At 35.3% G+C, this 24880-nt stretch overlaps 1 protein-coding gene across 1 annotated transcript in view; it reads left to right on the forward strand.

Moving 5' to 3' along the window:
- TLK1 (tousled like kinase 1) overlaps positions 1-24880 on the forward strand; it is a 163260-nt gene that overhangs the window by 84918 nt on the left and 53462 nt on the right. The window contains exons 4-8 of the mRNA XM_043894418.1: positions 15467-15542; positions 18821-18867; positions 20831-20926; positions 22848-22937; positions 23937-24029. Of these exons, the coding sequence (XP_043750353.1) occupies positions 15467-15542; positions 18821-18867; positions 20831-20926; positions 22848-22937; positions 23937-24029 (402 nt within the window). The remainder of the gene's footprint in view (positions 1-15466; positions 15543-18820; positions 18868-20830; positions 20927-22847; positions 22938-23936; positions 24030-24880) is intronic.

Raw genomic sequence — 24880 nt, forward strand, 5'->3', positions numbered from 1 at the left:
AGAGCAAGATGTCAGATGATTGTTGATTAAGGAGCAGTTGGACTGTGAGCAAATACTGACTGCTCTTGGAAGAACCTTGACTGTGAAGAAAAGGAGGCGGTATCCAGAGTCTTAACAGACTTGACTTATTATGTGCTAGGGAGAGGATCATAGCAGACCTTTGATGGGACAGGGACAAGCAAAGTGCTGAAGAGAGAGGAGGAACTAAAGTAAACTTTTCCCAGAGGTGGTATGAAGTTCCAGACTCGGTGGACAGGACTGACTAGGAACAAGCTTTCCTCTGATCATTGATCTTCCATACCTAATAACCTTTCTCTTTCTTCAGAGTGAAAATAGAGATTATCAGCTGAAGGAAAGGATCTTGAGTGGATTGTGGATGTGAGGAGAAAAAAAATTTATGGGAGAGACAAGGAAAGAGCTTACAGGGGAAAGGGGTCACTCACCTTATTTAAATGTCTTAGGATGCCTGAAGGAATTAGAGACATGGTCTGTGTGCCTTACCTACTGGCAGATTATTATTATTTCTGGCAGAAAGTACAGATTATTTTATGAGGATTAGATAAGGAGCCCATGTTTCCTTTATATCAGTGTATTTCCACCCGTTTACCATTCTTCTTGCAGGATCCTTTTGTCTCCTTTTATACAACTTTTGTATAACCTGAATCATAGTTGAACAATTTAAAATACATATTATCTTTTTCTAGAACTAAAGTTTTTTTCTCCCCTTCATTCTGGGTAATTATCAGTTCTTTTACCATCTATATCCACTGGCATTGAATTACTGTTTATTTTTTGATCCAAGTGCATTTGGGGGGATATTTGATTTATTTAGGCTTAAAGATTTTTAAGTTACAGATACACAGAAGCTGGAACAGTTGTTGCATCTAAATATTTAAACTTTGGTGCACTTTCAGAATTCTAATGATTGTATCATGGAAGAGGAATATAGTATAGATACATTGCCTTGATTGTCTTCAGAGAAGTATTAACAACCTCAGATATGTAGATGATACCACTGTAATGGCAGAAAGCGAAGAGGAACTAATGTTGATGAATGAAAGCCATTTTATGAAAGAAGATCTAATTAACTTTCTCATTTGAATTTAATTTCTAGAAATAGTATTGGTATTTAAATCCAATTTTTCCTCCTCCTTATTTGAATTGAAGTTATGGTGTTGAAGACACTTTGAAGCATTAATGCTTAGTTTTATTCTCTTCTAAAAATAATTTTTAAAGGGCCACGTTGTGTGTGTTCTTACTTTCATATTTTGGAGGAAGTAGAAATCAAGAACACTAGGGAATCAGAACTAAAACAACCTTAGACGTGGCTTTAGGGGTGCATTATTTTCATCTTTAGAACAAGTCATATTATTTATGTAGTTCTTTAATAGTTTCTTAATTTAAAAATCTCCTTTTTTGGTATTTAAAATTATGTATAGACATATATGAATTGATTAAATGATACGATTGATTAAATATATGAATCGATTCTCTGGTATTAGTGAATTGCCTGGATTAAGAGAGCATTTTCTGCTTTTACCTTTTGTTTTTATGTACATCCCCATCTCTACTTTTTTATATTTCCTTTTTGTCCTCTACATATTGTTTAGCTGAAATGTTTCCTCCGTGAACACTTAGTGACCTTAGATTGATTGGAAGTTATGATTTTATTTGAAAGTAGAGGTAATACTGGCCTTGAATTTCAGGTTTTAGATTGATTTTTAAAATTCATTTAAGTTTTACTTCGCACTCCACACACACACTCTCTCTCTCTCTCTCTCTCACCTGGACAGACCTTTTCTTTCTTGTCCTAGTCTGAGCACCCACTAAGAAAGAAAACTTGAAAAATTAATTTAGTGATGTATAGTTAAATGTCAGTGAAAGATTTTTATACCTGTTTCCTCCTAAATGAATTACTTTGTTTTTGCTTTATTCTGTTTAAATCTGCCCAGTTTCTAAAGATTGTTAGATATCTAGTTTTACTGTCCTCATCAATTTTAAGAAATATTCTTTGTGTCCTGTAACCTACATTATTTTCGGAAATGTTTTAGCCTGAATAAATGACCTTTGTGGTTTTCTGTTTGATTTAGTTCCTGTGTCTTCTTATCTTCTGCTGGCAGTATTTTCTCATGGACTTCTTACTATAGTACTTGATGAGATTAGTAATTTTTGTATCACCAATAAAGACATTTTCTCAGTAGGGGAATAAATGTGTTTTTTTCTCTCTCTATTAAGACTAATAGTCAAACTTAGAAATTATAGTGTCTGTGAAATACTTGGAATTACTTTACAAATTTTCCTTTTATTTAAAAAGAAAAAACTGTATTCAAATAGTCTACCACTAAACATTAAAGAACATACTTTTTTCTTCTTTGACCTCATCCCATGGCTTGTGGGATCTTAGTTCCCTGACCATGGATTGAACCGACACACCCTCCAGTGAAGGGTGGAGGAAGTCCCTGAAGGACATGTTCTTACAGGAAGTATATTCAGTTAGAGTTATGGAGTATCCAGTGCTAAAATATGTTATATGACAGAGTTCACAGCAAAGGAGGTGGTCTGTCCTGGTTGACTGTATGTCCTTAGTGTCTTGGAAGGAAAAACACTGGAAGTCAAATGTTGGCCCGATACTGACTGGCTCTGTGTTCCTGTTTCCATAAGGCTGGAGGACTGTGTGTGTCAGAATCACCTTTCCAAAATAAACACACTTAGGCTCCCTTCTTAGAAACTCTGATATACTCTGTCTAGATTATTTTTGATTTCTTATAAATCAATAAATTGTGATTCTGTAGGCCATTTATTTAGAAAGCAAACAAACAGCTGTTAAATGTCCCCCCCCCCTTTTTTTTTAATGTTTCCCTTTTTTAAAAAAGTACATTTAGTGTGGGTGGGTGATTTTTAGAGCAAGAAAATTCTAAGCTGACGGAGGAAAACAATATTTGAAGAGAAAAATGCCAGGTCATTTTAACAATGAAGACATACTTTAAAGTGGACTCTGGAAACCAGATCTGAAAGAGACACGTGCACCCCAATGTTCATCGCAGCACTGTTTATAATAGCCAGGACATGGAAGCAACCTAGGTGCCCATCAGCAGATGAATGGATAAGGAAGCTGTGGTACATATACACCATGGAGTGTTACTCAGCCATTAAAAAGAATTCATTTGAATCAGTTCTAATGAGATGGATGAAACTGGAGCCCATTGTACAGAGTGAAGTAAGCCAGAAAGATAACATTATAGCATACTAACACATATATATGGAGTTTAGAAAGATGGTAATGATAACCCTATATGCAAAACAGAAAAAGAGACACAGATGTACAGAACAGACTTTTGAACTCTGTGGGAGAAGGCGAGGGTGGGATGTTTCGAAAGAACAGCATGTATATTATCTATGGTGAAACAGATCACCAGCCCAGGTGGGATGCATGAGACAAGTGCTTGGGCCTGGTGCACTGGGAAGACCCAGAGAAATCGGGTGGAGAGGGAGGTGGGAGGGGGGATCGGGATGGGGAATACATGTAACTCCATGGCTGATTCATGTCAATGTATGACAAAACCCACTGAAATGTTGTGAAATGATTGGCCTTCAACTAATTTAAAAAAAAAAAATCAAAAAAAAAATAAAATAAAAATAAAGTGGACTCTGGTATAGCACTTAAGTGTCATAGAGGCACAGTAAATATTTGTTGAATAAATAAATTTGATAACATCCTTTAGTTGTCACATAATACACAAGCAGTTTTTGTGTCAACATATAATTCTAATGTATTCATCAAACCAAGGTTTCTAAACATTATTGACTTTTGGGGCCAGGTAATTCTTGGGGTGGGGTCACGTGTAACGTAGGATACTAAGCAACATCTCTACATGATACATTAGATATCTGTAGCCCATCCCCCGACCCCCACCCTGAGTTGTGGCAACTGAAAATGTCTCTGAATATTGCCACATACTATTTGGGGCAGAGGCAAGTGTCCTCTGGTTGGGAACTACCCCATTAATGAAGGAGGGAAAATAAAGTTTTAGCATGTTACATGTGGAGCTCGATGACATTTCTGTTAAGTTTCACATCTCTAGGTGTGAAAACAGAAGCGCAAAGAGGTTAATTTGGGCTTAATAGTCAAAATTAACATATAGTAAGTTAAGTTAGTAGTCAAAATTCTACAGTGTCTTATTTGAAAGTGATGCTTTGAACTATTGTTCTGTGCTCTTTCTGTATAACTAAGGTAGTATATTGCTTATAAGTTAGTGACCCTAGTTAGTCTTTTGAAAAAGAGTGGTATTCTTTTTTGGAAATATTTAGTTTTAAGATGATTTATAATGTTCTTCAAATTTGCCAATCCAGGATATGCCTGGACTTCACAAATTTTTTTTTTTTTTCCCCTGACAAATACGTTTTCACACTTAAGTGCATTCAGCACAAGTTGACAATACTGAGAAATTTGGTTTTAGTATCTTATACAGGCATACCTCAAAGATACTGCAGGTTTAGTTCCATACCACTACAATAAAGCAAATAGCAAAATAAAGTGAGTCAAATGAATTTTTTGGTTTCACAATGCATATAGAAGTTATATTTATACCATAATCTGTTAAGTGTGCAGTAGCATTGTATGTGAAAAAGCAATGTACATGCTTTAATTTTTAAATATCACTTAAAAAAATAAAAACACTCACCATCTTTTAAGTCTTCAGCAAGTCGTAATCTTTTTGCTGGTGGAGTGTCTTGCTTCAATACTGATGAGTGCTGACTAATCAGTCAGGGTGATGGTTGCTGGAAGTTAGAGACGCTCTGACCATTTCTTAAACAACAATAATGTTTGCACATTAATTGACTCTTCCTTTTGCCATTGATCTCTCTGTAGCAGTAATGCTACTCAGTTCTGTCCAACTCTTTAGAACCCCATTAACTGTAGCCTACCAGACTCCTTTGTCCATGGGATTGTCCAGGCAAGAATACTGGAGTGGGTTGCCATTTCCTATTCCAGGAGATCTTCCCAACTCAGGGATCAAACCCACGTGTGCATCTCCTGCATTGGCAGGTGGATTCTTTACCACTGAGCGTGAAATCTTACCATGAGATTGCAGCAGTTCAGTCACATCTCCAGGCTCCACTTTACTTTAGTTATCTTGCTGTGTCCACCACATCTGTGGTTGCTTCCTCCACTGAAGTCCTCAAAGTCATCCGTGAGGGTTGAAACCGATCTCGTCCACATTCCTGTTAATATTTTGACCTTTTCCCCTGAATCCCAAATGTTCTTAATAGCTCTAGAATAGTGAATCCTTTCCAGAAGGTTTTCAGTTTACCTTGCCTAGATCTATCAAAGGAATTACATCGAAGGAATTTTATTGCAGCTGTATTTTATGTGCTCAGGTGCTCAGTTGTGTCTGACTTTTTGTGACTCCATGGGCTGTAGTCCGCCAGGCTCCTCTGCCCATGGAATTTTCCAGGCAAGAATACTGGAGTGAAGTGCCGTTTCCTTTTCCAAGGGATCTTCACAACCACGGTTCGAACCCACATCTTTTAGTCTCCTGCTGTAGAATGAAAACAACATTCTTGTTAGCAAGAATTAAAACAACATTAATCTTGAACATCTCCATCAGAGCTCTTGGATGACCAGGTGTATTGTCAGTGAGCAGTAATATTTTGAAAGGAATCTCTTTGTTTTGTGAGCACTAGGACTCAGCAGTGGACTTAAAATATTTAGTAAACCATGTTGTAAACAGATGTGTGATCATCCAGGTTTTGTTGTCCGTTTAGAGAGCACAGGCAGAGTAGTAGTATTAGTTGTTCAGTTGATAAGTTATATCCGACTCTGCGACCCCATGGACTGAAGCACGCCAGGCCTCCCTGTCCTTGACAAGTTTGCTCAAACTCATTTCCATTGAGTTGGTGATGCCATCCAACCATCTCATCCTCTGTCACACTCTTCTCCTGCCCTCAGTTTTTTCCAGCATCAGGATCTTTTCCATTGAATCGATTTTTAACATCAGGTGGCCAAAGAATTGGAGGTTTAGCTTCAGCATCATCCTTCCAATGAATATTCAGACAGAATACAGGCAGAGTAGATTTAATAATAATTCTTAAGGGTCCTAGGATTTTCAGAATGGTAAATGAGCATTGGCTTCAACTTTAAGTCACCAATAGTAAAAGCCCCTAACAAGTGAGTCAGTCTGTCTTTTGAAGCTTTGAAGCCAGACATTGACTTCTCTCGAGCTATGAAAGTCCTAGGTGGCATCTTCTTCCAATAGAAGGTTGTTTTGTCTACATTGGCCTGTTGTTTACTGTTTCCACTTTCAGTAATTATCTCAGCTGGTCTCTTGGATAACTCATTGCAGCTTCTACATCAGTACTTGCTGTTTCACCTTGTACTTTCATTGTTAAGGAAACAGCTTCTTTCCATAAACCTCATGGACCAACGTCTACTTCTTCACACTTCTACGCTTCCTCACCTCTCTCAGCCTTCATAGAGTTGCTCTGGATTAGTCTTTGGCTTAAGGGCATGTTGTGATTGGTTTTATCTTCTGTCCAGACCACTCAAACTGTCCATATCCCCAGTAAGGGTATTTTGCTTTCTTACAATTTGTGTGTTTACTGTAGTAGTACTTTTAATTTCCTTCAAGAACTTTTTCTCTGCATTCACAACCTGACTAACTGGTGCAGGAGGCCTAGCTTTCGGCTTGTCTCTCAGCTTTCAGCATACCTTCCTCACTAGGCTGTGTCATTTCTAGCTTTTGGTGAAAGTCAGAGATGTAGAACTCTTCCTTTCACTTGAACTCTTAGAGGCTATTGTAGGATTACTAGTTGGTCTAATCTCAATATTGTGGTGTCTTAGAGAATAGAGAAGTGCGAGGAAAGGGAGAGAATGGCTGGTCAGTGGAGCAATCAGAAGACACACAACATTTTATCAGTTAAGAGCGCTGTCACATGGTCCCAGTTTGTGCCACCTCAACACAATTACAGTAGTAACCTCAAAGATCATGGGTCACAGATCACCATAACAAATATAGTAATGAAGAAGTTTGAAATATTGTAAGAGTTACTAAAAGGTGATCGATCCACAGAGAGAAAGTAAGCAAATACTGTTGGGAAAATGGCATCAAAAGACTTGCTACATCAAGGTTGCCAGAAACCTTCAATTTGTAAAAAATGTTATATCTGCAAAGTGTGGAATAAAACAGAGCTCAATAAAATGAGATATGCTTGTACTGCAGTAGAGTTTTTAAAGTATTGGATGTGTTTTTATGTCAGGAGAACATAGTATTTTACTAATTTTCTTTAAGAATAATTCTCATTTTCTCAAATAACTGAGTAACCACAACTACCCCTTGGACTACTCATATCCTAATGAAGTTTCTGTTGTATGTCACAATTTTGGTCTGTAATTTTTAATGGAAGATTATATAAAGAATAACAACTAATTTTAGAGATTCTCTAACATGGAATGTGCAGGAAATACATGCTGTATTACTATATATTAGATTGACTATCGCTGATCCTGATGATGTATTAGCATCACTTTTGGAGCTTTTAAAACATATGGATTTTTTTGATGTCCTTCCAGAGATGTTTAAATTTGGGATGGGGACGCCAACATGAGCTTTAAATAACAGCTTTGTGATTATGAAATATAGTCAACATTGAGAATTGGTGCTAATAGATAAATTATAGAACAATTTTTTTAAAAAAGACTAAAAAAAAGGATTTATACTGCTAGATAGAAAATAATAACAATGAAATATCACTTTAAAAAATCAGGTAGTTAGCTTTCTAGATTTACTATTTATAATAGTATTTTATATTATAATAATAGTATTTGTAACAGGCATTCTCAAAATGTCAACATTCTCAGACTACATTATCTTGAAAATTTGCTTTCCCCCCCCATAGTATTTGCTCCCTGTGGCTGTTTTATCCTGATTATATGATTTGAAAACTACTTGTCAGATCATATGAACAGAGGAGAAGGTCCAGCTTGATTCTAAGTTTATGGTTTATAGTATTTAGTAAATAAAGCCTTAAGTCAAAGGGAAAGCCAGAAGAGAAGATGCCAGGAAATAGTTATGCCGTGTAAATGATAAGAAAATGGCAAACAAAACTGTACTTTATCAGTATCAAAGATGTGATATGTTCCTTTTAAGCAAATGTGAATATAAATTAAAATAGGTTCAGGTAATAGCGTAAGAAGTTATTAGGTTGGTGCAAAAGTAATTGCGGTTTTGCATTGTTAATCTTTGGCTTTTGATATTGGAATGAATTCTTAATGTGGTTATGTTATACATCATTTTAGTGCACATTTCTCACTTTGTTTTTTTGCCAATGACTTATTGCTGTTTATATTTTAGACTATGGAAATGATGTTAGACAAAAAGCAAATTCGATCAATTTCTTTGTTTGAGTTCAAAATGGGTCATAAAGCAGCAAAAACAACTCACAACATCAATACATTTGACCCAGGAATTTGACTGATAACGAACATACAGTGCAGTGGTGCTTCAAGAAGTTTTGCCACAGAGATGAGAGCCTTGAAGATGGAGGAGCACAGTGGTCTGCCATTGGAAGGTGACAAGGACCAATTGAGAGGATCATCAAAGCTGATCCTCTTAAAACTACAGAAAGTTTTGCTGAAGAACTCGATGTTGACCATTCAGCAGTTGAAGCAAATTGGAAAGATGAAAAAACTTGATAGGTGGGTGCCTCATGAGCTGACTGCAAATCAAAAAAAAAGAAATCATTTCAAAGTGTCATCTTCTCATTTTGTGCAGCAACGGTGAACCATTTCTCAATTGGATTGTGATGTGCGACAAAAAGTGGATTTTATATGACAATCAGCAGTGACCAGCTCAGTGGTTGAACCAAGAAGAAGTTGCAAAGCATTTCCAAAAGCCAAACTTGCACCCAAAAAAGGTCATGGTCACTGTTTGGTGATCTGCTGCTGAATTTTGGTGATCTAGAGTTTTCTGAATCCTGGCAAAACCATTACATCTGAGAAGTATGCTCAGCAAATCGATGAGATGCACCAAAAACTGAACATACCTGCCGCCAGCATAGGTCAACAGAAAGGGCCCAATTCTTCTCCATGACAACGCCCGGCCACATGATGTACAACCAGTGTTTCAAAAGTTGAACAAATTGGTCTATGAAGTTTTGCCTCATCTGCCATACTCACCTGACCTCTCGCCACTGACTACCACTTCTTCAAACACCTCTACAGCTTTTTGCAGGGAATGTGCTTCCACAACCAGCAGGACACAGAGAATGGTTTCCAAAAGTTTGTTGAATCCTGAGGCCTGAAATTTTGCACTATAGAAATAAACTTCTCTTTGGCAAAAATGTATTGACTGTAATGGTTCCTATTTTGATTAATAAAGACGTGTTTGAGCCTAGTTACAAGGATTTAAAATTCATGGTCTGAAACCACAATTACTTTTGTACCAACCTAATACAACTGTGAGGATGGCAGGTATAAAGTAGCTTTTAAAAATTGAAAATGAGATTAAATATTACATATTTTTAGATATTGATGTGGTTATGGATGCTGTATGTTTGTGGAGGGAGTCAGAATCCTTCAGGCTTTTAAAAATGTGAGCTGGTGCACTTTAAGTTAACTTAAGGCAGCATACATTTTAGTTGGGGGTTGCCTGATTTCTTTTTGGCTGTCTACCATCTTTGACATTACATATTATTAAATGATAAAGGCAATACAGCAGAAAATAGGCTACACTCGAAATTGCTGATATGTTGATTGGATTTCCTTTGAACGGCAAGGAAATGCTTTTATTTGGTGATAAGATCCCAAAATGTTGCATACATAAACTTTTCCTATTTTTTATATTGAATTCTGCAATATAACATAGATCTTTTAGGTGTCAAAGATTTACAGATAATTGTTAGTATTAAAGTTTGACTCTTGGGCAGAGAAAGACTGAGAATTTTTCAGGTCATGTTAGCTCAAAATCATCCTGGAATTAGGGTATACATATTTTGTGATAGGTTTTATCTAAGTGTAAATTGGATACAAAGCTGCAAGGAGGTTCTCACTACAGAATTTCATTTTTCATATAGGGCATTATTCTAACTAATTTTTACAGCAAAGGTTGGAAGAAATAGTTTCTTGTACATTTGATATTCTTGGCTGGAACATCTATTTTACATTGATTATTGTTATAAGGCTCCCTTTTGGTATGTGCTATAAAATATCAAAGATTTCTTCTGTCTCAAAAGTAGTTTGACAGATTCTGCCTAGAAATGTGAATGAAACATTGTTATTACCAGCTGTGGGCAAAAAGGTTTAAGTGCCATTTGTCAAAAGTATAGTGACCTTGAATTTGGTACCTGAGTAACTATATGAATCATTGAAGTAGCTAATGAGTTGTACTTTTTAAATGAGTCTTTAGTAAGTGAATCAGTCAGAAAAAATTCATTCTGACAAGTTTGAGGGTTGAATATTTTGTTATACAGATATTACTTAATATTAGAGAAACTTTTCTTTCTACCTTATTTTCTCATTTAACGGAAAGAAATTAAAAATATTTGTCTGTTAACTCAATAATTTTATTACATGTGATGCTGTCTGACTTTTGTTTTTGTTCCATTCATTTGGAGCTTATGATCTCTACCTAAGGTAGAGGTGAAGAATAAATTTTAATATCCACTCCTCTTTTACTGACATTATAATATCTTTTCACAAACTGTTACAATTTTCTGTCATGCATTTATTCCAGTAATTTAAAATATCTCTCTACCCAGGGAGACCTGGGTTCGGTCCCTGGGTTGGGAAGATCCCCTGGAGAAGGGAAAGGCTACCGACTCCAGTACTCTGGCCTGGAGAGTTCCGTGAACTGTATAGTCCATGGGGTCGCAAAGAGTCGGACACGACTTTCACTCTGGTCGGAGGCTTGTAGAGTTGGTGATCAATTTTCAACAATCTGTGTTGCTTTCTTTCCCTCACTCTGTGATAGCATTAAGGTTCTTATTTTCTTATATTTGGTCTTATTTGCATTGATGAAAGGCAGATTTATTTTTATTTTAAGATAACTAAGAGGCCACATGATTAGATGTAAAAACCTTGTTTAATAATCACTGACTTAAATTTCAGATGATATAGAACATTAGAACATCACTATTGCCCCTTGAGTCCTTTAAGCTTATCTGTTTTTTTTTAATTTACTTCTAACTCTAGAAAATGCTTATAAACTCACCCTAATATCTTGGAACATTTAAATGCCAGAGTAATCATTCAAGTTTTGGTATGATTACAAACTAGAAGTTTTAAAACTAAATGGATTTAAAGAATGCCAATTTCTCCTTTCATCATGTTCTCCTAACCACTGTTCCACTGTATGCCAGAATTCTTTGACTTTTTATAATTACTGTAGTCTTTCCATCTTTACTTTAAAGCCAAGTCATAGTATTTTGCCTTCCATAATGATCCTTCCCATTGTGCCCAATTATAGTGCAGTAACTGAGAAAAAAATAGAGGAAAGAATGACAGTATTAGAGCAGTAACAAGTTTGAACGTGTTCTATATAAAATGCTTAATGTGTACAAGTTTTATGCCTTACAAAATTAACAGTGATGACCTGATTGATGTCCCTTAGATTTTCTAGGAAACTGATGTTTGGTCAGGATCAGGGGTTTTCAAACATTTTTGAAGTCATTGATCTCTTTCTTTGAAGTATATCTGGTATACAGTCTCGATCTTAAAATAAGATATGCTATGTTCCAAGGGATAGGGTATGGGATAGGATGTATTTAGTGGCTCGACACTGGAGACGGGAATGGCAACCCTCTCCAGTATTCTTGCCTGGAGAATCCCATGGACAGAGGAGACTGGTGGGCTACACAGTCCATGGCTTCGCAAGGAGTTGGACAAGACTGAAGTGACTGAGCACACACGCACTCACTGGTGGCTGGAGCCTCAGCTCAGCCGCCTGCTCCTTCCTTTCCTTCAGTAACTTTGGAGACACAACCTCCTCTCCCCTGAGGTGTCCCTGGAGTACAGTGTGAAAGTCGCCGATAGTATTCTGAACTTTCTTTCAGTGATTAGCCATTTTAGAGGTTAAATACTGGTGAGTTTCTGCCTATCCTAAATCCTCAAGTTTTGAAATCTCAAAATAAGTACATACACAAAGGATGACCTGGGAGAATTGGCAGCATTAGGCTTCATTGAGAGTTTCTGTTTTGTTTAATATAGGTGTTGCTCAGATAATTTAAATTCAGAACCAGAAAACTGCTTAAAGTACATTTGTCTCAGAGTTAGTGATGTAATCTTTAGGGGCTAGACTAAAGGCCGTAAAGGCGTATAGTTGAGATCAGAGTTGACTGGGGACCTTAAAGAAGAAACATTGTTTATTTTGCAAACCCTACAAGGAATTTCTAAACTATTAGGTCAAAAGCTGCTAACCATTTAATGAATGACACTTGATTGAAGTCTTGGAACATACAAGTGCACAGATATTTGGAGTAATAGGATAACCATTCAGATAAGCATAGCTTACTGATACAGACTATACACTGTTCTAGATGTTATTTTACTTATGTTTCTGGTATATTTCTCAGTAGTCCCCACAGTCCTTTTATGCCCCTGTTATCACATTTAAAATTGATGAGAAAATTGAGTCTTGGTTAAGGAACATGCTGAAAATTATGGTAAATGGTAGACCCAGAGTTGGAGTCTTAGTCTTTGTTTCTTCAGAGATCCATGGTACTTTTCTTCTGAGACAATATATGGTCCATTGGGCTGACAGAGGTGAGAATGAAGTCAAAGGTCAACACTAGGTAGTGATACTAGGATGTGGGTGCAAAAAGTTCATGGGAAGGCAAAATGATGCGTTTATAATGCCTATGTTTACTTTACAAGCAAATTTAGGTATATCTAGGTTTCCCTTTCTCATCTTTTGCTTTGCTCTGCTTTTCAGTTATTAGCTGTTTCCAGCTTTTTACCCACATTAGTCTTAGATTACAGTCTTAAAATTAATTTTAGTCCTGTCATCCTTTTTTCCCTTCATTCTCCTTTTTCCTTCATTCTCCTTCCTCAAATTCTTCTCTGGTTTAAAGGAGGGAAGCCTGTTGCCTTTTTTTCTCTACTGTAGTCATTATGCATTTGAGGGTTTGTTCTGATAAACAATGACTTTTCTCCCAAAACTGTCGCACTTCCCTATTCCAGAAAAGAATTTTAATTCAGGGAAATTTTGCCTTGGAGGAAAAGTTTTTACTCAATTACTGTCTTTAAAAAAAAAGGGTGGGGGGAAAGGACCTTAAATGTCTTGAAGTCTATATCCAATAAAGTATTTAATGAATGTTATCCCAAATAAGTTTGAGAATACCTTTGTATACCGTATCTTTCCATTCCATCCCCACTTGGAGGTAGCCAGTGAATGCTAGCATTTTAATGGTTCTTAGAAGCATTTTCAGAAACTGTTCTGAAAAACCATATTTCCTTGACCTTATATTTTTATGTAGATTAAATTGGGAAGGATATGAATAAATTATTATTTGGGATGCCTCCTTTGTTTTAAAATCCATTATAGGATTCCTTATAAAACTGTTAACTTAGAATTTTTAATCTGATATTTTTATTCCAACAGAAATAGAAGATTAGTTATCATTTAAGCCTGAGTTTGGTGATTATGACTATGAAACTAAAGTAATGAACTGTTTATCCTAAATTGCTTATATGTCAGTCTGTCTCCTGAGTAGATTGTTAGTTAGAGTGGCTCTCTTTAATCTCTTAATTTATGATGGCAGTTTATTGGACATAATAAATTTTATTTATGAACTTAATGACCATTTGAAGTATTTTTGTATTGTTGATTCATTCAGTTACTTCTTGATGTAGGACATATAATCATGACACATAGAAGGAGGGAAAAAGTGTATTTAGGGCATGGAAATACACAGAATTGAATCTGATTTGAATCCTGGTTACCTTGAGTAAGTTGTTTAATATTCATATATTTATAAGGTAATATTAAATAACTATGCTAGGCATGAAGGTGGGAGGAGGTGGTGGGGAGAAGGTGTAACTTCTGTCTTTAAAGAATTCACAGATCAGTAGCATTCACTTAAACCTCTCTGAATTTGTTATGTTTTTGGCAGAATGGCAGTGAGAGAACTTAAAATTCCCTAGATAATAATACCTTGAGGAACTAAAGAGGTTCAATATGAGTTAGGTTGATACTGAGCATCTATATAAACCTCGAGGTATTATACCTCATATCATCTGTCATTGTGTTTTGTCATTCGTACTATTTAATCACAGAACTACCCACAAGAGATATCAAAATGTGGGTTAAGTCCCTTCCTTGTTGGAGGACTACATTGCCTTTAGAGAATTATTTGAAGTTGCCTTGATGTTTCGTTCATTCAGATATTCTTTGTTCTGGCATCAGATATATTTGCCAGACTTCTAGAATTTGAGGGCCCTGTGCCATTGCCTTGTGCACATTTGGTTTTAATTTTTCACTAAACACAACATTCTGTCAGACTCCACAAAAATTGTTGTTTTAGCCTGATGAAAGTACTTCATATCAGTTAAAAGAACAAACCTGTAATTTAAGAACAAGCCATCATGTAGTACAGAGCTCTGCAAACCTTTTTTTTTTCAAAGGGCCGGATATTTTAGGCTTTATGTGCCATACAGTTTCTGACAGAACTACTCAACTCTGCTGTTGTGGTGTGAAGGGAATTATAGACAGTACATAAATGAATGAGTGTGACTGTGTTCCAATAAAATGAAATTTATGAACACTGAAATTTGAATTTCTTACAATTTTCATATGATAAAATAGTCTTGTTTTGTTTTTATATTTTTCAGTCATTAAAAAATGTAAGAATTATACTTACATTATGGGCCTTGCAAAAAACAGGTGGCTAGCCAGATTTGGCCAACTGACTGTTAGTTTGCAGACGCCTGATTTAGGGTATAAGCTATGAATTTGCTGTTATTGTTGGATAATAATTTTCAAGCATTTAGGTGAATGGTCCTTTTTAGTAGGGATTATATATGTTAGGATTTATGTTCTGCTCTTTTTTCCTTGCCCAAGTTTATAGAATATATGTTATATATATATATATACTTTTACAGAATATATGTTAATGGTAGAAAACTAATGGGGAAGACAAATGGTGTTTTGTTGTTACTGTGTGGAGGTTTTTTAAGAATTTAAAGGGCATCTTTTAAGCCTGATTACTCTCAGATTTCTCAGCCACCTCAAGTCACGTTCTATAAATTTCAAGTAATACATACAAGGCCTTCTACATTTCAAATTTTGAAAATTTATACAGTAGCTGTAGAAGTTTATCTTTTAAAGAAATTGTATGTAAGTAATTAGACATTCACATTGCATGATCACTATTTAGCAAAATTTCTTACTTAGAAAATAAAGATGACATTTATAGTTATTATAAAATTTTGTTTTGTTGAAACTATAAAACTCTGTTAACTTACTTTCTGTAGACACCAGAGAAGAAACAATCAGAATCATCCAGAGGAAGAAAAAGAAAAGCAGAAAACCAGAATGAAAGTAGTCAGGGTAAGTGAAACAAAATCTTCCTTCATACCCAAAGAGGTATTTGCAATTAATTATTCTGGTTTTTACTCAATTAATAATTTGTTAAAAAGTTTTCTGTTTTTGTGATTTATATAGACACTGTGTAACATCTGCATTAATAATAGCTTAAATATACTTTGTGTAAAAAATATTATGAAATTGGAGTCTTTTTGTACCACAGGTAGTTTGCTTTCTGGTTACTCTTTCTAACATTTACTTTTATTTTTTTGAAAATTAGAAAGTGTCATGTCCAAACCTGATATGCATTACCTTTATCACCTTTCTCTGTTCTCTCTTTATATGAAATATGGTGTTGAAATGACTTCTTGTTTTTGGATAAGAATTTTATATCTTGCTTTGAAACAAATACCTAAATTTACTCATTCCTTTAAAAAAAAAAAAAGACTATATAAAAATGATTGAGGTACTTCATTAAAATATATCTTTTTCTTTCCATACCTTTTCTTCATCCTTTTTTGCTTTCTTTCCATATCCTTTCTTCATCTTTACTTCTACATTTTATATTATAAACTAGTAAGGAAATTACTTTCACTAGACTGCAAAACTTCTTATAATGGATAAGATAGTATTATCATTTAATTTGGTTTCTCAAGATTAAATACAATAAATTAGACTCTTGAATCATGTAATGATGATTTTATGCATATATTATGTGTTTTGGAGCCATTTTTAGCTACAAAGTCTAGAGCTATGAACCCATGGCTTACTAGTATTTACATGTGGCACTGGCATCAAGAAATATATTTGCAGCAGCTGTCTTTGTGGAAAGGGGAAGTTGAGTCACTCTAGTGCCTTTCTCTAAGTTTGTGCTATTTTGTATTTCAGTCTGGCCTGAGGTCCTTTTTGATCTTAGTGTAGTTTCCTCAAGTTGTGGTTAGTGAACTTGGATTTATTTTAGTTATATTAGTTATGATAGTTTTAACATTAAATTTTAAAGCTCACTTAAAAGCAGGTCCCAATATAGTGTGGGACTTCTGGGTTGGTTGAGCCAGCCTATGTCTTTAGGAAGCCACATCTTTTTCTCTGTGATCTGCCTTCCACAGAATTGTCTACTTTTTTCTTTTATGTTTTTAGGACTGTGGCCATTTTTAATTCTATCTCCTCATTTCATCTTCCACACTTGTATTTGCTTTAGAGACAGGTTGATTTTCTATGTGCTTTTCTTTTTTTCCTCTCTTTGACGTAGGCTTATTTAAGTTCATAGCAAACCTCTCCTGTCATCTTCTTGGTCAGAATTGGGTTGTGTGTCCATTCCAAAACCAGTTATGTCCATGAGAGGTATTATTGCCCTTAAAATCAGGCCCGTCTCTGAAATTGAAAATGTGGTAACATTCTCCTTAGAAATATAGGCCTTGTGCAGAAAACATGATAACCTGAGCAAAATTGGATTTCTGATTAGGAGGAGGAGAGATAGGGAACTCCTAAGAATGGAGGCCAGATAGGAAACAGCCTTGGAAGAAAAGCTATGACCAACCTAGACAGCATATTAAAAAGCAGAGACAATACAGACAAAGGTCCGTCTTGTCAAAGCTATGGATGTGAGAGTTGGACTATAAAGAAAGCTGAGCGCCAAAGACTTGATGTTCTTGAACTGTGGTGTTGGAGAAGACTCTTGAGAGTCCCTTGGACAGCAAGGAGATCCAACCAGTCCATCCTAAAGGAAGTCAGTCCTGAATATTCATTGGAAGGACTGATGCTGAAGCTGAAACTCCAATACTTTGGCCACCTGATGTGAAGAACTGACTCATTGGAAAAGACCCTGATGCCGGGAAAGATTGAAGGCAGGAGGAGAAGGGAACGACAGGATGAGATGGTTGGATGACATCACCGACTTGATGGATATGAGTTTGAGCAAGCTGAGGGAGTTGGTGATGGTCAGGGAAGCCTGGCATGCTGCAGTCCATGGGGTCACAAAGAGTCGGATATGACTGAGCAACTGAACTGAACTGAAATTATATGTTTTATGCAGGGGAGGGAATGTTAACAGAATAAAATTTGGATTCAATCAGGGAAAAAGAACTGGGGAAATAGTTTCTGGTAGGCAACCGAAAAACGTCTCTGTCTTCGTTAAAAGATGGCACCACTTCAGAATCTGCAGGGAAGTTGTTATAGGCAGGAGGGAAATTCCTTTCTTATATAAAACCTTACAGTCCTCTCTGACCTCTGAATAAACCTGTACAAAGCTATTGTTGAAAATTTCTAGGTTGTATTACTTCTTAGTTGTTGTTGTTTTTTTTTAATTCCCCCTACCTTGTTTCAGGAAGGAATCTGAAGTTGTTGAACTTTTAAATGTATTGTTTGTTCATCTCAGTAATGCCTGGCAAATAGTAACCACTCAAGAAATGTTTGTTGAATAAAATAAGTGAATGAATGTATTGAATTGATAAATATTTATATTATCCAATGCTTTTGACTCCATGCTATCATTAGTTTTTCTTTTGTAACTTGAAGAAATTATGTATTCATTGTAATTCCATTGAAGGATGGATAACTCCCATCCAAAATGCCGTATTTCTTAGCAGCTTCTCAGTTTAGTATTTATAAAATTGATGAAAAATTCATTTTATTTGCTTTTTGTTTTTTTTTTAAGTCCATTTTGGAGCAAAACTTTAATTAAAGAACTGTGATCTGTAATAATTTTGACCACTTTATCAAAGTGGCCATGGAAGCACAATATTTCAAATTTAGTTTTTGAAAAACATCCTATTAATTTGAAAATACTTTTTAGAAAATCAAACATTTTACAAAATAGTGTTCATATTAAAGCATGTTGTTGTCAGTTTGTTATGGTTTGCATTGACCGAGCTTTTTTATTATTTATAGATATAAATTGGTTTGTCAGTTATACAGCTGATGCTTTTTTAATTGATATATTTTTCATTGATACACTTTTATGAAGTTAGTAGCCATGAAGCAATATGAATAACGTCGTTTTAAAAGCAGGCCGTCTTTTAATATGACATTTTTCTGATTTTCCCATAGTTGAGACTTTTAAAATTGACATGTATCTATTGGAATATCCTTTGATTTTTGGAATTGTGAAGTTGGCATCTGACCCTCTAAGGAATCTTAGTATTCTTTTAATGCCCATCACCACCCAACTAGAATATCATATTCTTAACATTATTTTTGTGTGTATTAGGGGAATTAAGTTTGGCACATTCTCTTTCTCATATAATATGTGATAGATAGTCACGACTGACTTTAAATCTGTAAAATTTTTTACTTTTATATTTTAGGAAAAAGTATTGGGGGACGTGGCCACAAAATTAGCGACTATTTTGAAGTAAGTTCATTGAGGAATATCTTCAGTTCTTAATATAATTCTGCTATAGGCTGTTTGAACCACCAAGTCTGCTTTTGTTGATCTACTTGATTAAAGCAGAACTTAAGTACTATGTGATGTCCTGTCTTTCTAGGAATATTAAAGTTTACTTTTACTTTGGTATGGCACATCATAATTTTCAAAGGACTTTCTCCCGTATTTTCTTATAATAGGTCAGGCGATGGTCAAAGCAGGTATTAGTATTCCTGTTTTAGGTGAGGAACCTGAGAACCAGAGATGTTAAAGTAGCCTTCTTGTTTAGTCACGCAGCTGTGTCTGACTCTTCTGTGACCCTGTGGACTGTAGCTCGTCAGGGCCCTCTGTCCATGGGATTTCCCAGGCAAGAACACTGGATCAGGGTGCCATCTCCTTCTCCAGGGGATCTTCCTGACCCAGGGATTAAACTTGAGTCTCCTGCACTGGCAGGTGTATTCTTTACCACTGAGCCACCTGGGAATCCACATAAAGTATCCTACCTAAAGGCAAATTTTAAATGGAAGAGCCTCTAGAATTCTTTGTACTGCCAGTCGAGATTTTATTGTACCAAAGCAACAGCTGAGGCCTGTGGATGGAGATTAAATAATGATAGAGATGTGAATCTAAATATTCCCTGAAAATAATAAACAGTGGTAAATTTAAATTTTTATCCAATCTAGAATGTTTCTTCGCCTCTACACAGAAACACTTTTGCCTACCATTATATTATAAAATATTAATATGATTACTAAAATAATAATCTAGTCAGTTGAAAAATATTTATATTTACTTGAGAGAGAGCAGAATTTGCTGGTTGAGAGACGGGCTGTATTTTTTATATGTATATATGTGTATATATATAAATGCTGGGTTGGGAAGATCCCCTGCAGAAGGACATAGCAACCCACTCCAGTATTCTTGCCTGGAGAATCCCATGGACAGAAGAGCTTGGTGGGCTCTTCTCCATGGGGTTGCACTGAGTTGGACGTGACTGAGTGACTTAACACGGTCACTCTCTTTCATTCATATACATATATACATATATATATATCCTCCATTATTTTTCTTTTTTGAGTTCACAGAGTCTAAGTTAAAACTGTTGCAGACTAAAAGATACACCTAAAGCTCTTTAGTTGCTGTCAGTCCCTTAGTGTTAATATCATTAAAAATCTTTGCCAAAGGTAGGGTCTGTTCAGATAAACACATGTCAAGTGTCTTGAATGCCTACTATGTGCTGAGCGTTATGCTAGGCAGTATAGATAAAAATCCATGGGATTTTCCAGGCAGGAGCACTGGAGTGGGGTGCCATTGCCTTCTCTGATAGAGAAAAAATTTAGACCAAGTTCTTTAGTTGTAGGACGTTGTTTAATGAACGCATTGGGAAGTCTCCTTTTCTGCTGTTCATACCTAATACCCATAGATGAAGCCATTAGCAGCAAATTGTTTTTCACTTCCATTCTTGGTTCAGAAACATGAGACTTTAGAAAGCTATGGAACAGATTAGGTGGCTTCTCTTCATACGCAGTTAAGTCATTCACTGTAATGCATGTAAGAAAGAATTGATTTTTATTAGACTTTGTGCTGTTAAGAAAGGACTTGGTCCAGTAGTTCTTTTATAGTGCTATGAACATTTGGATACTTAACAGATCTTGGGAATGACAGTTCTGTTTTAAGATAGTTGATTAACATCTACATATCTACATGTAAAGAGATTAAAGTTTCTTGGGATTAGAGATCCTGCTGGCTTCACAAGCATAAGGGAACTGCTAAAATTTGAAGGAAAAATAAGACATGTTCTTTGTTTTGGGGGAATTTGTCTTTGAGTCTGCCACAAAAATAAGATACATTTAAATTAATTCATAATGCCATGTCTAAAACAAAATCTTTCTAAACTCTTGTTTTATGTGTGTGTATATATATATATAGTGGTGTTTCCTTTTACCCTCAGTACCAAGGTGGAAATGGCTCAAGTCCAGTAAGAGGCATACCTCCTGCAATCCGTTCGCCTCAGAATTCACATTCACATTCCACTCCTTCTTCATCTGTAAGTTTTTACATGTGTAGTTTTTATGTCTCAGAGGTTATGTGTACTGAATGAATAATTTTTATAATTTGTCTTTATTGAGGCCGTTTATATATGTGTGCTTAGTCACTCAGTCGTGCCTGACTCTTTGTGACCCCGTGGATTGTAGCTCACCAAGCTCCTCTGTCCATGGGGATTCTCCAGGCAACAATACTGGAGTGGGTTGCCATGGCTTCCTCCAGGGGATCTTCCCAACTCAGGGATCAAATATATATATATTAGCATTTATCTTTTTTAGAAAGTCTTTCATTCTATTGAGGTGAGTTGAATTCTTTTCAGTGATTTGATGCTGTTAGAACTTTATTTCTGAAAATGAGATTCTTAAGTTAAAGATTTTCTGAGTTAATTATTTCCAAGAAGTAATGTTTCTATAAAAGAATGATGGGACTGGGAATTCCTTGGCAATCCGGTGGTTAGGTCTCAGCACTTTTCACTGCCGGGGCCCGAGTTCGATCCTTAGTCAGGGATCTTATCAGTTAAATTTCTTAACCACTAAAATGGTAGCATAATTCCTTTCTGGGAATCCTTGAGAAAAAAGTAGGCAGCTGTCAGCCTTGGATAATGTAGTTAGGGGTAAGAAAAGGATCTTGGACCTAAAAATTCACTTAAAACTTTTTAGCTTGTTTCTAGTGTTTTTAAGATCCAGTTCTTTTATATGCATTGCTCTACATATTGGATTTTATTTACTGTTTTTTTTACTTTCATTATGTGAAAGTTCATTGTATAACCAGAATAGTGGTGTTGGCTTTCAGTAATTTAAAGATGAATTAAGAATTTTTAAAAGTTAGAGTATGTCATTTATTCAGGTACACTGTTTTAACTTCCAGTGTTGCTTTCTAGCCCTTTTTGTAGATAACATACTTTTAAATGTCCTACTCATTTTGTACCTTGGAGGACATCTTATTGCTATATACCAAGTAAAGTATAAAACTCAAAAATAGCTTGAAATTGTAGTGATAGCATTGGTACATGATGTAATCGACTGTTTTCAGTGAACGTATTTTAAAACTAATGACTAGTTAAACTGTGCAACTTATCAGTAAATTAATTTTATATTACACATGGCCATGCATTAGGGCTTCCCTGATGACTCAGATGGTAAAGAATCCACCTGCAGTGCTGAAGACTGGTTTTAACCCCTGGGTTGGGAAGATCCCCTGGAAAAGGAATGGCTACCCTCTCCAATATTCTTGCCTGGAGAATTCCATGGACAGAGGAACCTGGCAAGCTAGAGTCCATGTGGTCCTGCAGAGTCAGACACGACTGAGCAACTAACATAACAGCAATAGCATGGGCATGCATTGTTGTCCCTAGTGCTAAAAGAATTCTATTGATACATTGAAGTCTTGCAATTTTACTTTTTGAACCATCATAAGCTGTTTTTGATAATTTTGTTTTAAAATGATGTATTTGGCCTTGTTATATTTAACAGATTGAAAGCATTCGATTTTCTTTTATGACACCATACTGTAAATTCCTTGAGGGCAAGGCATTTACATGTGACATTTTTTGGTTGAGTGTCTGAGACCAAGGCGCATACCTGTCTGTCTGTCTTATCTGTTTATCTATCTATCTATCTATCAAATGGCTGGTTGTCTCTTTTACTGGGCTTTGTAAGAGGGAGGTACAATGAATCCTTATTAAATAAATGGTGATAAAAAGTTTTTAAAATTCAGTTATGTTTTGAGCTATTATCCTAATAAACACTTAAGAAATATTTAGTTGTTGTTAAGCAGAAGTCTATTTTTAATTCTTTTTTGAAGGTTTATTTTTTAATTGAAGGATAATTGCTTTACAGAATTTTGTTGTTTTCTGGCAAACATCAAGAAGAATCTTGCTATTGTATTATTTTTGCTAATGTAAAATTTAATATTTTGTTAAGGTTCGACCGAATAGCCCTTCTCCTACTGCGTTAGCTTTTGGGGACCACCCTATTGTACAGCCAAAGCAGTTATCCTTTAAAATTACTCAGGTAAATAGTAACTGAGATTTCTTTGTATGACTTATAAAAAACCAGTGACCAGTTTGTGCACACAATTAAGATGTCTTCTCTTTAATCATAAAGTAAAATTCAGTATCAAGAAAGCTAATTACTGAATAACAGCAAAAAAACAATTTGTAGAGGGTGAGAAATTGAAACCCAGTTTACTGTCAGTCTGTCCTTTGTTACACTGGTTAAATATATATTTTAAGCAAATTAAATAACCAAAACAACCATAATGTGTCAGTTCTGTTTACTGATTCTTTTTGAACTTAACATCCAAGTACATATAATTGATACCTTCTTGAAGGTGTTATATTTGTTATAAGTGGATATTACAGCAGTTTGTTTTACATGTCTGTATTTTTGTGTATCATATATGCTACACAATTAAAAATTATTTGAAAATCAGACATCTTTTGCAATTACTTTGTTTTATGAATTTTGAGTACTGGAGTTTTCATTTTAACTTTATATACATGTGACAGTTTTTGGATGAGTGTCTGAAACCAAGGATTGAAAAAGTAGATCTTGCTTGCCACCTTAATTGTACAGTTTATTGCTGTTACACTTTTTCTGTCAGGTCATGTCCAGACTCTTGTGAATGCATCATAACTTCTTTCTTTGGATAATCTTTAGACTAGGATTTACAAGTACATTACTTTGAGTCAGTGAACAGCTTGTGAATTGCCCTGTTCAAAAATCAGCTAGAGTTGATATCATATAACAGTGATTATTCTGAATTTTAATGAAGAACATATCAATATTCTAAAAATTTAAATGATTAACCTTTGAAAAATTTTTTTAATAAGTCTGTGTAGCACTTACATTTCTGAAGATAATAAAACTACACTAAGACCTTTTGGGACACCCTTTACATACACAAACTCCAATGCTTTTATGATTTTTAGAATCAGAATTAAATCTAATTTTATATTTACATGCAGTGATACATATAATGGAATAATAAAATAGCTTTCTTTTATTTAGACTGATCTTACGATGCTGAAATTAGCAGCATTAGAAAGTAATAAAAACCAGGACCTGGAAAAGAAGGAAGGTCGTATAGATGACTTGCTCAGGGTAAGTAAAAAGTCGTCACTGCCAAATATTTGGCAATAGTAAAACAGTTGAGTAAATACTTAACATTTTAAAAAATCTCTATTATTGGGAGAAATTAAGTCTTTTAGTTTTAAGGACATAATTGAAAATATCAACCATTTAAAGAAAAAACTTTTATTATCTCTTTAAATGTGAGCTGAAAAGCAGTTGGAGAAATAGAAGTTTATAAAATTTTATTTTTACTTGATCAGCTGTCCTAAGACAGATATGCATTTCATGGTGGTTTTAAAGTTAATTGATTTTGTTATAAACCTGACTGCCATGTGACACTATACTAGATGAAGTAACTGCTGCAATTTTGTGAGATTTTTAATGGAAACTTCATAAAGAGGCACATCAAAAAGTATGCCTAATATGTGAGTAAGGGATGAAGTAGTGGTTCTCACCCCTTGCTGCTCATTTGAATCACTGGATGGAAAATATGGGAGGTACTTTATAAAAGTAGCAATGCTTATTTCTACCCTGAGGAATTCTGATTATATTGGTATGAGATAGGGCTTGGACATTGGTAGTTTTAAAAGCTCCTACATGGTCCAGAGGCTAAGACTCCTTGCTCCCAATGAAGGGGACCCAGGTTTGATCCCTGGTCAGGGACCTAGATCGCACATGCAGCACCTAGGATCCAGCTCAACCAAATAAATAAATTAAGGGGGAAAAATAAAAACCTTCTCCAAATGATTGTAATTTAGCTAACAGAACTGTTGGTATAGAAACTCAATGAAACCATCACCTGTGATCATACTATAATTACCCATATCTCTAAAACATCTAGTGTGCCTCTCCCGTTCCCATCCTATTTACTCTCTTACATC

The sequence above is a fragment of the Cervus elaphus genome, chromosome 33 (genome assembly GCF_910594005.1).
Source record: "Cervus elaphus chromosome 33, mCerEla1.1, whole genome shotgun sequence".
Taxonomy (NCBI): domain Eukaryota; kingdom Metazoa; phylum Chordata; class Mammalia; order Artiodactyla; family Cervidae; genus Cervus; species Cervus elaphus.